The sequence below is a fragment of the Onychomys torridus genome, chromosome 21 (assembly GCF_903995425.1).
Source record: "Onychomys torridus chromosome 21, mOncTor1.1, whole genome shotgun sequence".
NCBI classification, from domain to species: domain Eukaryota; kingdom Metazoa; phylum Chordata; class Mammalia; order Rodentia; family Cricetidae; genus Onychomys; species Onychomys torridus.
Window position 1 is genome coordinate 7,389,294 of NC_050463.1, and position 16,623 is coordinate 7,405,916.

General features: G+C 40.4%; 2 protein-coding genes across 2 annotated transcripts; one reads left to right on the forward strand and one right to left on the reverse strand.

Annotated features, from left to right (window-relative positions):
• The first annotated feature begins 9,065 nt into the window (after positions 1 to 9,065).
• LOC118572028 (40S ribosomal protein S20-like) lies at positions 9,066 to 9,323 on the forward strand. Its single transcript, XM_036171433.1, has one exon. It carries the CDS (start codon positions 9,066 to 9,068, stop codon positions 9,321 to 9,323), a length of 258 nt encoding a protein of 85 aa, XP_036027326.1.
• Positions 9,324 to 15,281: 5,958 nt separating this feature from the next.
• On the reverse strand, positions 15,282 to 16,232 carry LOC118572010 (olfactory receptor 10H2-like). The gene has a single exon (XM_036171410.1). The coding sequence runs from the start codon at positions 16,230 to 16,232 to the stop codon at positions 15,282 to 15,284; it is 951 nt and encodes a 316-aa protein (XP_036027303.1).
• Between the last annotated feature and the right edge of the window lie 391 nt (positions 16,233 to 16,623).

A 16,623-nucleotide genomic window follows, 5' to 3' on the forward strand; every position in this document is an offset into this window, starting at 1 on the left:
AAGACAAAATGGCAGCCTGTAGAATGGGAAAAGATCTTCACCAACCCCACATCTGACAGAGGGCTGATCTCCAAAATACATAAGGAATTCCAGAAACTGGACAGCAAAATACCATATGATCCAATTAAAAAGTGGGCTACAGATCTAAACAGAGAATTCTCAGCAGAAGAATCTCAAATGGCTGAAATACATTTAAGGAATGGCTCAACATCCTTAGCCATCAGGAAAATGCAAGTCAAAATGACTCTGAGATACCATCTTACACCTGTCAGAATGGCAAAAATCAAAAACACTGATGACAGCTTATGTTGGAAAGGATATGGAGCAAGGGGAACAGTCCTCCACTGTTGGTAAGAGTGCAAACTTGTACAGCCACTTTGCAAATCAGTACAGCAACTTCTCAGAAAAGTAGGAATCAATCTACTTCAAGACCCATGGATACCACTCTTGGACTTACACCCAAGGGATGCTCAATCATAACACAGGGCTCATCTATGTTCATAGCATCATTATTCATAATAGCAGCCAGAACCTGGAAACAACCTAGATGCCCCTCAACTGAAGAATGAATAAAGAAAATGTGATACATATACACAATTGAATATTAGTCAGCTATAAAAACACAATGACATCATGAAATTTGCAGGCAAATGGATGGAACTAGAAAATATCATCTTGAGTGAGGTAACTCAGACTCAGAAAGACAAAGATGGTATGTACTCACTCATGAGTTGATACTAGATGTAAACCAAAGGATAATCAGACCACAACCCACAGCTCCAGAAAAGCTAGGAAACAAGTAGGACCCTAAGAGGAAAGTATTGATCACTTTGGGAAGAAGAAACAGAGGAGACACCCACAAGTAAACTGGGGATTGGGGGGGGCAAGAGGGGATAGGATGGGGGATGAGAACATGAGGGAACGAGAGGGAATGGTATGGTCGAGCTGGGTGAGGAACAGAGTGAGAAAGCAATGAAAGAGATATCTTGATAGAGGAAGACATTATGAAGTAAGGGAGAAACCTGGAATTTCCTAGGGAAATTCCCAGGAACCCACAAGGATGACCCCAGATTAGACTACTAGCAATAGTGGAGAGGGTACCTACCCTGGTAATACCCTAACTGTCATCATAGAGCCTTCATCTAGTAACTGATGGAAGCAGATACAGAGATCTACAATTAAGCACCAGGAGCCCAAGTCGAAGAGAGGGAAGAGGCACTATATGAGCAAGGGGTATCAAGATCATTATGGAGAAATCTTCAGAGATAACTGAACCAAGCTCATTGGAACTCACAAACTTTAGACTGACAGCAGTGGAACCTGCATGGGACCAGACTAGACCCTCTGCATACGGGAGACAGTTGTGTAGCTGGGTCTGTTTGAGGGGCCCCTGGCAGTGTGATTAGGATCTATCCTCGGTGCATGAGCTTGTTTTCTGGATCCCATTACCTATGGTCAGACACCTTGCTTACCCTTGATGTAAGTGGGGAGGGGCTTGATCCTACCTCAACTGAATGTACCAGGCTTTGCTGTCTCCCTCCCGCCATGGGATGGCTTACCCTTTTGGAGGAGGGGATGCAGGGTAGATCAGAGGAAAAGGAGAGGGGAGTGGGAGGAGGGATAAGAGGGGGATCTGTGGTTGGTATGTAAAATGAACAATTTAAAAAAAAAACAAAAACAGGAAAAAATTCCTTAAACAAAAATAGAAATATATATATCTATATAGTGTGTTGTGAAAAATTACCTTAAATTTGTATCAATATACAAAAGTCCTAACAAATACAAAATATTTGAGATCAATAGTTATCCCTTAGTTTATAGTCGATTCAATACTCTATTATTTACAGTAGATTCAACAATCTCCCCTTCCATCCTATCATTCCTATATCCCTCCTCCTTCTTTTTCTTTCCCCTTTTTCTTTCTGTTTTTCAAAGAGATCCCTGAATCTAATATCATTTGCATAATTTCCTCCCATGCCAATACTAGTAACAATTAATGAACAACCCTGATAAATGATGGCAAGCATCCACAACTCACCAAATGACCAAATATCACTCTCCCCACCTCTTAGTAATGTAGGTGTTGTATCTCCAAAATTATTTCCTGTTGCCTGGGGGTGATGATACTTTAAAAAAACTGAAATGTTAGCCAAGTCCTGAGAAAACCAGATGCAACATTCATTGTCCAGTCTTGGTGTAAAGCTTATTTGAAATTCTGGTTAAAGTATCCTATGAGGCTGGACCCTCTCAGCAAACAACTTTAGGGTCATCCTAAGCAGTTTGTAGTCCTATACTGATCTTTGGGTGGTGCTTGCTCCCTTAATGGCATCACCACAGTCCCTATACAATCACTGTTGTAGGGCCCCATCTTCTATTAGAGACATCAAAGGTCACTGTTATGAATGGTTATGGTTCACTGTTGAAAACATAAACATTTTAAATGTCATGTACAGAATGATCTTATAAATTTAGACCTAATATTTATGTATATAAAAAGCTTTAAATAGTTAAAATAAAGCCAAAGCATTATGAGATTATTGGCAATAGAAAAGATCCTAAATTTTGGTTTTCTTCTGTCTCACATCAAGTGGATCTTCTGACATAAGACAGAGAGTTTGGGTTTTCCTAACAAACATGCTTGGGTTTAGAGAAGGAGAGAGCCATGCTCCAACCATAAAGCCAGCTTTAAATCTTAATTAAATTGGGACTACAACAAGACCATTTGCCTTTTATAGTTGTAATGGACAACAAAAACAAACATTTAGGAAGACTTAAAAAATTTTATCCTGTTGGAAGTATACTATATCATTAGGCCAATTTGACTCTTAACTGTCTCCTATAATCAGGAAGGTTCTCCTGTTCAATCTAATCCATATCAATCTTGATAGTATCCATAGTTTTTCTTCTCTTGTGGAAACAAAAGCAAAAACCTCTCCTCCAATGTAACACATATCCTGGTTTCAATTCTGAGTTTAATACAGCTTTAAATATATAGGTTGATTTAATTCAGTAGTTTTTTTTCTATTATCCAATGTCTCTCTACAGCTATTGTTCCTTTTTCATTAGCATTTAAGAAATTTAAAGTCAATAAAGCATTGTGTAACCTATCTCTGAGTGTCTTTATTCCTCCCTTCCGTTAATTAATCATTTCTTTCAAAGTTCAATTAGACCGTTCTATAACTGCTTGTCCTGTAGGACTGTGTAGTATACCTGAAATATGCTTTATGCTATAATATGCAAAAATTCTTTTATTTTACTAGACACATATGGTGGAACATTGTCAGTCCTAATTTGTACAGGTATTTCCATAATATCTGTGACTTCTAATAGATGTGTAATATAGAATCAGCCTTTTCAGAACTTAAAGCTATTGACCATTGAAATCCTGAATATGTATCTATGGTATGGTGTATGTAATTTAATTTTCCAAATTATACAAAATGAAACACATCCATTTGCCAAATTGTATTTCTTTGAGTACCCTTTGGGTTATTTCCTACAGGTAGTGGAGTTTGGTTATACAGGGAACAAGCAGGACAATTTCTTTGGCTTGTTGCCAAGTAATGGAAAATCCCTTTTTAAACTCCTGCTATTAACCTAGTGTTTTTTTAAATGAAACTCTGAGTGAGGCCTCCAGTACATTTCCTATTAATAACTGATCAAATTTCATCATTACCTTGTGCTAGAGGGTGTTGCAGACCTGTATGGGGTCTGATATGTGTTTTATATATGGGATGATTCCTATTCCTCACTATTTTCTGTAATTGTATAAATAATCAAGTTAGGGGTTGGGGATTTAGCTCAGTGGTAGAGCACTTGCTAAGGCCCTGGGTTCGGTCCTCAGCCCTGGTAATAAACAAACAAACAAACAAATAAATAAATAACCAAGTTAATTCTGACTTATCAGGAATAAGTTCAGAATTTTTAATATGTAAGATACTTTTTCTGCATATTGAGAGTCAATAATTATATTAAGAGGTTCTGAAAAATCTAATAATATGAGAGTAGCATATAATTCTGATTTTTGAACTGAATCATAAGGGCTTTGAGACACTTTACTTATTTTCCTGACTTATATAGAACCTGCCTTTTCTGATTTATTTGCATCAGTATAGAATGTAGGGGCTAGAGAAATTGGGATATCTTTTACTATATGAGTTAAAATCTGATTAGTTTTTTAATAAACTGAAATCTCTTGCTTTTATTTTTAATTGTTACTTATCTCTCTCAAAAAAATTGCTGCAAGCTCTTTGCCAATGTTAATTTTCTGCTTATGGTGAAACAATTTCAGCATTAGTAAAAGGTACTATAATTTCTGCTGAGTCCATTCTTGTCAATTTTCCTTTTAGAATAAACTCAGAAAACTTTTTCATGTATATATTTAGTTTTTCACTCTGTGTGGTAAAAATAACCACTCTAAAATAATATCTTCCCTCTGTATTAAAATCCTTATAGGCAATTGCATAGAGAATAAAATAACCAAGATGCAATCAAGCTCCAGATCCAAATGACCCACATATGCATCCTGTAATTTTTTTTTCCACCAAAGCCAATTCTCTCTGAGATTCAACTGATAATTAATTTTCTTGGACTATTTAAGTCCTTGTCTAAGGTTTGAAACAAATTACTTAGTTCTTGAGTTGTTGCTCCAATAGTAGGCTGTAGATAGGTAATGTCTCCCAGCAATTTCTGAAAGTCATTAAGAGTCCACAATTGATCTTTCCTGATTTGTACCTTTTGAAGTTGAATTTTTGTAAACCTACTTTATATTCTAAGTAGTTAATAGAATCTCCTCTTTGTATTTTTTTTTTCAGAAGCAATTTATAAACTCCAGCAAGGCAAGATTTGCTTTGCTTCTTCAAACATTTTTTCTAAAGTATCTGCATTTGAATCTAATTAAAGCTAATAAGATATTGTCCATATAATGGTAAATTATAGATTTGAGGAAATTGCTTATGTATGATTTCCAATGGCTATCATACAAAATATTGGCACAGGGTGGGTCTGTTCAACATCCCTTGTAGGAGAACCTTCCATTGATATCTCCTAACAGACGGGGAAATATTATGAGTAGGCACTGTAAAGGCAAATTTTTCTCTATCTTGTTATTGTAATGGTATAGTAAAAAAGCAGTCTTTTAAACCATCACTATAATAGGTTATCTTTTAGGTAATAAAGAAGGCAAGGGAATTCTAAAGTGTAAAATGTTCATTGGTTGAATCACCTTATTTATGGTTCTTAGATCTGTTAACATTCTCCATTTTCCAGATTTCTTTCTTTTCTTTTTCTTTCTTTCTTTCTTTCTTTCTTTCTTTCTTTCTTTCTTTCTTTCTTTCTTTTTGGTTTTTCAAGACAGGGTTTCTCTGTGTAGCTTTGTGCCTTTCCTGGAACTCACTCTGTAGACCAGGCTGGCCTCGAACTCACAGAGATCCACCTGGCTCTGCCTCCCAAGTGCTGGGATTAAAGGCATGTGCCACCACTGCCCGGAAAGATTTCTTTTTAATAACAGATACAGGAGAATTCTAAGGACTGGTTTATCCTTCAGTATGTTGATCATTTAACTGCTTCTTTACTAGCTGTTCTAAGGCCTTTAATTTTTCTGATGTCAAAGGCCATTGTTGCACCCAAACAGGATCGTCAGTCAACCATTTTAAAGGTAGGGCTGTTGGTATCTTTAAAATACCAACAGCTTTTGTGCTCTGCTTAAGTACAGCTTGAATGGTCTGTTACTGTCCTTGATAGCATCTTTTGATATTTCTCTCAGAAGTATTCCATATTTTACAATTTGTTTCTGAGATTGGGGGAATGTTAATCTGTGTTTTCCATTGCTGCAATAAATCACATTCCCATAAATTTATTGTTATGTTAGCCACATATGGTTTTGATTTTTCTCTCTGTCCTTCTGGTCCTATGCATTCAACCCATCTTGCACTTTATTTTACTTGGGATAAACTGATAATCCCTAAAAGTTGAACATTTGCTACCTGAAGAGGCCAACCTGGATGCCATGATTTTGGTGTAATTATTGTTACATCTGCACCTGTGTCTACCAAATCTTCAAGTTCTATGCAATTTATTTGTATTTTTAACTTTGGTCTTTGATCATTTATAGAAGTTTGCCAAAATATTTGCCTTATGGTTGGTTTCTCCTGAAAATTTTGTTTTATTTTCTAAAGCTGTTCTCAATCCAGAGCCATATGGTTTTTAACAACAGGTGTTATCTCACGTAATGGTTTTGTGGAGGGTTTTCCCCAATTCTGGCAGGGAATGATTGAACTGCATTTGATATTGGAGCCTGTGAGAGGCCCCACAGAATGTTTCCCAATGGCAAAGAGAACCTTGCCAGTTCCCTGTTGCTATACATTTATTAGTCCAATGCTGGCGTTTGCCACACCTTCTGCATACTTCAAAAGGCTGGAGCCTTCTGTTTGAATTATTTCTGTAATAATATTTGTTTCTAGTAGCAATTTGCCTACACCCTCTTTTCAGATGACCTTGTCTACTGCAATCAAAATGCCTAACATTTTTATTTTTCTTCATATTTTTAGAAAGCAATGCTCTTATCCAAGTATCATTATTAAAAGTATGGGAGCCAATGTCAACTGTATTTCTGATCCATTCTTCTATGGGTCCTAATCTTGCATTTAAAGCCTTAATCACCCTTTTGTATTCTGCATTAGCATTTTCAAAAGCCAAAGATTCAATTAATATTTATCTAGTGTGTGAATCAGATATCATTATCTTCACAGCTGACGTTAATCTGTGTAAAAAGAATCAGTGATAGCTTCTTTTGAGCTTTGTATAATTTTGGTAAGTGATTTAGTCCTCTTTCCTGATTCTTTAACCCTGTCCCAGCATACTGACCCTCTCCAAGAATTTGGTCTTGGAAAAATCTCATAACCTCTATCCTGTCCTCACTGTTCCAGGGTCCTGGCTTCCTCTCTCCACCAAGTTTGTCATTGTAATTGAGGACTAGCTTCTAATATCACCAAAACTAAATCCTTCCAGTCTTGTGGAATAATTCTATTTGTAGTTGCACATAAATTTAACATCTGTCTTACAAAAGGTGAATGCAGGGGTTGGGGATTTAGCTCAGGGGTAGAGTGCTTGCCTAGCAAGCGCAAGGCCCTGGGTTCAATCCTCAGCTCCACAAAAAAAAAAAAAAAAAAAGGTGAATGCATACCATATGAAACTACTGCTGCCTTAAATCTCTTTAAGTCTAAAATATCTACAGGATTCCAATTAACTCTGTGTAGCCTTAGGGATGCCTATTATCTGGTGGTTGTTGTTGAACAGCAACTTGATATATTAAAGTTGGTGTTATAACAATCGTAGGCTGTTCCTCCCCAGTTTCAAAATACAATGGTGTTGCAAATTCTGCTCCAAATACCTCTGCCTGTGTCTGAGCATTTTTCTTTTTTTCATTAGTATATCTTTCCAAGGTCTGTATCCCATTAATCCACTTGTCATATTTAGCACAAAAACCACCAAGGCTATTATTGATAAAATATTAATTACCATACTGATATTGTGTACTATTGATATTTTATCAGATTTAGTTAAATAATCTTTCCATATTCTGATTCTTACTTTAAGCCTTCTAAGGTAGCAGTATACAATGTCCTAGCACCCTGCATTGTTATAATTTCCCATTCTTGATGTAGAAAAAACATTTCTTTTCAATATTATTTAATTATCTCCTACTCTCCTAAAGGATTTCCCAAGTCTCTCACCAATTCTGTTGACTTCTCTGGGCATCTGCAGCTGACTGCTAATGTAGAGATGTCCAGATAGCAGGTGCAGCACATCCAGGGGTCAAGAAACCCAGATGGCAATGCAGCAGTGCCAGCTGGCCTGACTCCTCCTTCTGAGTGGTTCTTTAAAACAGTTGCTGCCTTTTAAGTAGTGGCTGTCCTAATCAACCATGACTCATCTGCCACCAGGAACAGTTGGGCTGCAAGGCCCACAGCCTGAGGGAATTCTGCTCCCTCAGCCACTGACTCTTTCAAAGCTACAAAGGTAATTTACATAAATCTCTGTCCCTCTAAAGAACTCAGGATTCAGATGTTGAGGGGGAATTCTGCTCCTCAGAGAGGCTGAATAGCAAGTAGCTCACCTCCCCTCTTTGCTCAAGTCTCCCCAAAAGCCATCTCTCCTTCTCCCAGCCCCCATTTAAAAGCCCTTCTCCATTTTGTTCCTCCCTACCACTTCCTGTCATCTAGTTGCTGACTCAGTCTCCTGACTGAAGGTTAATTTTATTTAATCAAACAAATGTAATACATCTTCAAACAAGTTTTCCAGCGCATAAACAAAAGTAACATATCTTAAAACAATATTCTATCACACAGCAATCAACATAAGAGTTGGGATGTATCTCACATAGAGATGGCTTTCTTAGTATGCACAGGACCCAGTGCCAGAAAGAAAATGAGAGAGAGGGAGAGAGAGACAGACAGATAGACAGAGGGAGAAAGAGAGAAAAAAACTAAAAAAAAAAAAAAATCACGCAGCAAAACAGACTTCCGAGCTTTCTGAGGTGTGGTGGTGCATGTGTTGGAGCTTTCTGAGGTGTGGTGGTCCATGTGTTGGAGCTTTCCGAGGTGTGGTGGTGCATGTGTTGTTGGAGCTTTCTGAGGTGTGGTGGTCCATGTATTGGAGCTTTCTGAGGTGTGGTGGTGCATGTGTTGGAGCTTTCTGAGGTGTGGTGGTGCATGTGTTGTTGGAGCTTTCTGAGGTGTGGTGATGCATGTGTTGGAGCTTTCTGAGGTGTGGTGATGCATGTGTTGGAGCTTTCTGAGGTGTGGTGGTGCATGTGTTGGAGCTTTCTGAGGTGTGGTGGTGCATGTGTTGGAGCTTTCTGAGGTGTGATGGTGCATGTGTTGGAGCTTTCTGAGGTGTGGTGGTGCATGTGTTGGAGCTTCGTTTGGTTTGCTCCCATCCTGATTCACTGCTCTTCACTCCTGCTGAGGAACAGCCAGTCAGGAAGTAGTGCTGCAGCCATGGCTTTTAAAGATACCAGAAAGACACCCATGGAACTTGAGATGGTGATTCACCAAATTTGAATCATGCCCACCAGCCACATTGTGAAGTTGCTGGATGTGTGTGCTGACTTGACCAGAGGTGCAAAAGAAAAGAACCTGAAAGTAAAAAGACCGGTGCACATGCACTCCTGGACACTGAGAATCACTACAAGAAAAATACCTTGTGGTGAAAGTTCCAAGATGTGGGATCATTTCCAAACAAAAATCCACAAGTGGCTCATTGACTTACCCAGTCCTTCCGAGATTGTTAAACAAAGTACTTCCATTAGTATTGAGCCATGAATGGAGTTTGAAGTCACTATTGCAGATGCCTAAGCCAACTATTTTAATAAATCGACTTAATTGATAGTAAAACATTACTGGTTAGTGGCTCTGGTTACTGGCAGATAAGTCACAGACCACTCCAGAACCCAATGTTAGTTTTTAGAGCTTTATTAGGAGGAAAAGGGGGAGAGAGAGCCAGGCCTGGGGGGAGGGAGCAGAGTGGAAACAGAGAGAGAGAACAGAGAGAAAACATACACACAGAGAGAGAGAGAGAGAGAGAGAGAGAGAGAGAGAGAGAGAGAGAGAGAGAGTGGGGGGTCCATGTCTGGCTCTTTCAGGTGCAGATTGCATGACCATGTAGTTGCCAGCACCTGCTGATGATGTAAGACACCAGACCCAGAGGAGTGAGGGCAGGATCCTAACATTAATCAATTTAAAAAAACCCAGACCTCTAAATATTTAATGTCATAAGATCTATTTTTTCATTTGAAAAAATAACACAACATAATGCCTGACCAGGAGATCTGAACTTTCCTAAGACTTTACAAAGACTGAATGTCACTTTGAAGATACTCTTAGTAGTACTACTAGTCTCCTGAACAACAACATGTGGAGTATTTCTTTACACTGTGTGAATACAGGTGACTGTGATTGGCTTAATAAAGAAGCTGACTGGCCAATAGTTGGACAGGACAAGGGGAGGGCCAAACAGAGAATGCTGGGAAGAAGGGCAGAGTCAGAGGAGTATGGAGGAGATGCAAAGAGAAGCAAGATGTCATGCCATACTGAGAAAAGGTACCCAGTCACATGGCAAAGCATAGATAGGAAATATGGGTTAATTCAAAATGTGGGAGTTAGCTAGTAACAAGCCTGAGCTATTGGCTGAACATTTGTAAATTAATATCAAGTCTCAGTGTCAGTTATTTGGGAACTGGTAGGCAGGAAATAAACATTCACCTACAACAGGAGAGATATCTGGGGTAAATTTCCAAATAGACAAAGTGTCCTAAACATGGATCTCCATAAATTGTTGGGTTCTTGTGAGTCAGGACTGACCTGAGGTGAGAATTAATTAAGATGCATTCCCAGGAAATAAACTTGGTAGTGAAGTGATGGAGTAGAACAATAAAGAAAGGTGGACAATTTGATGGTGTATTCCTGTAATCCTGGAACTCTGGAGGCCAAAATGTGGAGCAATGGAAGTTTGAGATCTGTGTCTCAAATTATGAGGCCAATCTCAGAAGAAGAAACATAGGAGATGGAAGAGGAGAAGAGAATGAGGAAGAGGAGAAGTGAAAACAAAAGGAAAAGGAAGAGATGAAGAAGGAGCAATGAGGAGAGAGCAAGAGAGAAGGCTGTATTGGGTACCCTTCCCTTGTGACAAGAACAATGTATGGGAGGAATGGAAGACCAGCTTAGTTCTTGATGGAAGGAGTGTGTGGCAGAGGCTAATAGTGTCATTATGCCCTGGGAAGTAGAAAGCAACATAAGAAGTAGGTAGAGATAATACACCCTTGGTGACCTGCTTCTTCCAGCTAGGTCCTGCCTCTGAAAGGTTTTAGAACCTTCCAAAATAAAGCCACCAGCTGGGAGCCAAGCATTCAAAGCATGAAAGTGCCTGTGGGAGACATTTTGGATTCAAACTGTAGCAGAAGAAAAACTCGGGGTCATAATAGGCAAGATCCTTGAAGCCTCATGTAGACTGAGAAACTCAGGATAGAAAAGTTGGCTTCGCAGAGAACACCTGTGGAAACTTCTGGTAAGGAGATCAACAAACCACTCCCTGCTGGTGTCTGCCACTTAGAGACAGGAGGGGAGCTGACCTCCCAATGGAATCTTCCATCCCAACAGTCCCCCTTTCTATTCTGTAAAACCACAAGCCCCCTGCACCTCTTAAACATAGTCCCTACTCTGGCAGAAATACTGGTGTCCTTCAGCTGTTCTGATTAAAGGAACAGTTGTGCTTCTGCAGATGCAGTCTTCCTTTAGATTTCAGGCTGCCTCCATCAGTCCCCATCTAATAGTGCTTAAAGAAGGATTTTGGTCTGAGCCCTCCAGGACTCCTAAAAATACTGAAGACCACACCTCACAGTTGTTTCAACTAGAGGCGAGAAAGAAAGAAGGGGTGGGGTACATGTCCTCCCCAGGTTATCAGTCATTGGTTAGTAACTGTTTCCAAGGAAAATGTGAGCTTCCTGGCACTCCTGGCCTTCAGAGGCCAAGTCATGTAGATTCCAGTAGGCCAGAGAGACCATGGTAGGTGCTAGAGGCTGCAGCCACTTATCAGTGTCTTAGACAAAATGAGAAGTCACCAAAAAAAAGTCTGAGATGAAGTATGTTTCCTTCCATTTTTCTTTCTAAAGGAAGATATAGATATAAAGTATTCTTCGTAAAAAATCTCATGAAATGAAGCCTGATGTTGCTGTTCAGGGAGGTCCTAGAATCCTTAGGAGGTAGAGATTGGCTGGAGGAAGTAGGTTACATCACAGTCAGAGAAGGGGTTAGGGAGTTGGAGGTGGGGGCAAGTGTATTTATCTTTTCCCAAGTCTCTTTCCTCTCTTCTCCATCTCTAAAACCTAACAGAGGAACACAGAGAGAAAGGTAGATAGATAGATGATAGATACATAGATAGACAGATGATAGACAGATAGATGATAAATGCATAGATGATAGATACATAGATGATAGACAGATACATAGATAGATACATAGACAGGTGGTAGATAGATAGATGATAAATACATACATGATAGATACATAGATGATAGATAGATACATAGATAGATGATAGATACATAGCTAGATGATAGATATATAGATACATAGATAGATGATAGATACATAGCTAGATGACAGGTGATAGATAGATAGATAGATAGATAGATACATACATACATACATACATACATACGTAGCTGGAGACCTTCTCTCCAGCCCCCACCAAGCCCTGTTAGTCCAACAACCCACTTATAAAATAAACACACAGACATTTATATTATTTAAACTGCTTGGCCATTAGCTCAGGCCTACCGTTGTCTAGCTCTTACTCTTATATTTAGCCCATTTCTATTAATCTATATTTTGCCACGTGGCTCGTGGCTTACCAGTACCTTATATCTTTCTTGTCATGGAGGCGGCTGGCAGCTCTCTCTACCCAGCCTTCCATTTCCCACAATTCTCCTCCTTCTCCTGCCTACCCTATCCTTCCTGCCTGGCTACTGGCCAATTAGCACTTTATTTGTTTTAACCAATCAGAGCAACACATTTGACATACAGAACATCCCACAGCATATATACATAGATGATAGTTGTGCTTGAGCTATATTAAGGTTATTAACAGTCATAGCAAGGTTCCAAAGAAAGGCTTCAGTCCCACCAGACAGAGCAAGGCATCTCTGCTCAAAGGTTTCTGAAGAGGGGATAACCCTACAATGTGAGGCAGCAGACTTAATAAGTTAATAAGCAGTCTATACTAAGTGCCTGCTGTCAGCTTACTTGTGCCTACTGCATGGCACCAAGAAGGAGAGAAAGATCACGTGTGTGTGTGTGTGTGTGTGTGTGTGTGTGTGTGTGTGTGTGTGTGTCTTAATGTGTAGTTCTGACTGGCCTGGAACTCTCTATGTAGACCAGGCTTTAAACTCGCAGAGATTCCCCTGCTTCCACCTCTGACTGCTGGGATTAAAGGCGTGTGCCATTAAGGCAACATTGTAAAAAAAGTTTTAAAAAAGAAAATAAAAAGAAATAGAAGTGGTCTCTTACTACTATTCAAAGGGTAGTTAATGGACTGCTTTGCTCTCAGCCAATTTGAAAGAGCGTTGAGTTTATGTCCTGATATCCCAGTACCCCACAGGCTTACAAAAGCCTTTTAAGATTTAAGGGAAATTCTGATTTCTCCAGGAAGGGCAAGTTGCTGACTAACAAAATTCCTGGCAGAAAAACTTAAAAGAAGGAGAGGTTGAGTTTTGATTGGCTACAAAGGTTTCAATTTGTAGTCTTAGGCTCTTTGGATTCTGAGACCACAGTGAAGGAAAAAAAAAACTGTGACAGATTCTTACCTCATGTTAGGTGAGGAGATATTGGTAGAGGACAGAGAGTGGAAAAAAGAGGAGGAAGGAGGGAGGAGAGAGATTGACTGCTCTTTCATAGATCAGACTGCACGTACATCCTCTACCCTCTCAACCTCCTCTTTCAGCAGCTGTTACAAAGACCTGACAGGCACCCTACTGTGCCCCACCATGCACCCACCTCCACCCGCACCAGAAACCTGGAGCAACTGAAGGCCCTGCCTTTGCTAGCATCAATGGAGAGTGGGGCAGACACTTTGGTATAGTCTGGGAGTTCCTAAACTGTTAGATATACCATCTGACACAACCTCACTTCTAGATGTATAGCCAAGAAAAAGAAAAACATTCAGGGAAAACAAAACAAAACAAAACAAAACAAAACCACTTGCACATGGCCATACACAGCAACATTAATCAAAGCAGAAAAAAAATTAGAGATGCTGAAATGTTCATTAATAGTTAGTGTATGACTTTCTGAATGGAGGAAGAGAGGATGGGGTAGACAGGAGGTGGGGGAGGGAAGGGGAGGAGAGGAGGGAGGAGAAACTGTGGTTGGTATGTAAAATAAATGAAAAAATTGTTAAAATAGTTAATTAATGAATAAAATATACTATAGCAGTGCAACATGAGTTACGAGTTAGCCGTTAACAGGGCAAAGAGCTGACACAGGAGAACCTTGAAATAGTATGCTGGGGAAATAAGCGGATTGAAAAGACTGTGATTCCTTTTATAGCCTCACATCTGTGAAATGCCCAAGAAATTTATATGGAGTGTGGGTTCTTGGTATGCACAACTGGAGGGTAAGGAAGTTGGAAGAAACAGAGAATGAAGAAAAAGATGGGAATCTTGAGAGATGGATCAGTCAGTAAAGTCCTTATTGTGCAAGCACCCATGTGAAAAACTGGGTGCAGTGGTACTCCATTGTAACCCCAGTGTTGTGGGTGGGCAGAGAATGTAGACTTCAGGGGTTTGCCGGCGGACAACCCAGCTGATTTGATAATCTCATCTCCACAAGAGCGTAACTTTCATCTTACAAAGTGAGTTCCAGGACAGCCAGAGCTGTTACACAGAGAAACCCTGTCTTGAACTTCCCCCAAAACAAAACAAAACAAAACAAAACTGGGTTCCTATCTCAATCTGACTTCACCTTATTTTAAACAACAAGAACAAAAAAAAGTTATTATTGTTTTTGAGACAGGCGCTTTCTGTTATGTACCTCTAGTTGTCCTGGAACTCTCTCTGTAGACTAAGCTGGCCTCAAACTCATAGAGATCCACCTGCCTCTGTCTCCTGAGTGCTGGGGTTAAAGGCATGTGCTACCATGCCAGGCTAGATACCATTTTAACCACTGGCTCTCACAGACACTGAAACACATGCATGTACATCCACACACAAATATGTGCACACATAAAACAAATGAACATACACATAGAAAAAGAACTGAAAAACAACTGTTAACCATATAATTGTTTTTCTTTTAAAAATATTTATTTTTATTTTTATCTATATTTGCATGTATGAATATGCATCTATATGAGTATATGCCAGTGCCTGAGGAGGCTAGAAGAGTCTGGAGTACCAGGCAGTTGTGGGCCATTTGACAGCGGGAACACAACTCGGGTACTCTGGAAGGGCAGCAAGTGCTCCTAACCACTGGGCCATCTCTCCATCCCAATTTTCTCATTAAGTGATGAACATTTTCCTCAAATTAATTGTATTGATGGTTGCCTAGTTCCAAGCATACTAAAACAGTGATGGGTAAGCTACACAGTATATGAACTATATACCAACGAAGATCTTACCTCCCAGTAAATACTTAATGAGAGCCCATAAGTCAAAGAGAAGTTCTGTGCATTTACTGGGCATCTATAAAGTAATGTCCCACCCCTGCCAATCATCCTGTACTGACCACTTAGGTGTTTGAGGAACAGAATTTCCTGAAGAAGGCCTTCTTCATGGCACTCTTCAGCTCCTTGTTCCTGAGACTGAAGATGATGGGGCTGAGGAAGGGGGTGAGGACTGTGTAGGTGGTGGCCATGAGAGTGTCTCCTTCCTCAAGGTGGGGGCCCTTGGGCTTGAGGTAGATGACGGAGGCAAAGCCATAGTGCACAATCACCACTGTGAGGTGGGATGCACAAGTGGAGAAAGCCTTGTGCCGGCCCTCTGCTGATGGTATCTTCAAGATGGCTGCCACAATGAAGGCATAGGAGAGGAGGATGAGGAGAAAGCATCCCAGGAGGGCTGTGATGCACACCATCCCTACACCCAGAGCCACAGCTGGCACGTTACTGCCACAGGCCAGCTTCAACATAGGGGGCACGTGACATAAGAAATGTTGGATCTGATTGGGTCCACAGAAAGGGAGGTGGAAAATGGAGGTTGTCACTACCAGCCCAACAGCTGAGCCTCCAGCCCAGGACCCAGCCACCAAGAGGGCACAGCCCCGGGGGCTCATGAGCACATTGTAGCGCAGTGGGTGACAGATTGCCACATAGCGGTCATAGCCCATGATGGTGAGCAGCAAGGAGTGGGTGAAGCCAAACATGAAGGAGAAGAACATCTGGTTGGCACAGGCCAGGAAGGCGATGGAACGATGGGTGGAGAGCAGGTCAACCAGCATACGTGGGATGAAGGACAAAGTATAGAGGATCTCAGAGATGGAGAGAGCACACAGGAAGAGGTACATAGGCGTGTGGAGGCTCCGTTCACTCCAGATCGTGGCCATGATGAGCAGATTGCCCAGCAGTGTGAAGAGGTACATGAGCAGGATCACCACAAAGAAGACGGGCATGAGCTGCTGTGGGAAGTTGGAGAAGCCAATGAAGATGAATTCAGACACTGAGGTGTAGTTCTGTCTTAGCATCTTGGTTGCACCTGATAGAGTAGGAATTAAAGCAGATGTTTAGAAGCATGTCATTCCCAAGCACTGTCTGGGCAGGTTTCCTGTTGAAAGTGACATACCTGTCCAAGTGATCAGTTAAAAGGATGGGTTGCTGCATGTGCATGTCTATACTCTCAGAACTTGGGAGGTGGAGGCAGTAAACTCATAAGTTCAACGGTAGCCTAAGCTGCATAACAAGACCCTGGAATATAAAATAGATAATTAATGTGTTCAGATTTAAATAACATCACACAGTTTAAATGACCAGTGCAGATAGGTCCTGGCACACTGATAATTTAAAGAGACAATCTGAATAATTATTATTTACACTCTTTCTGGTGTTACTGTTATCAGTCCCACACCGCTCCATCCC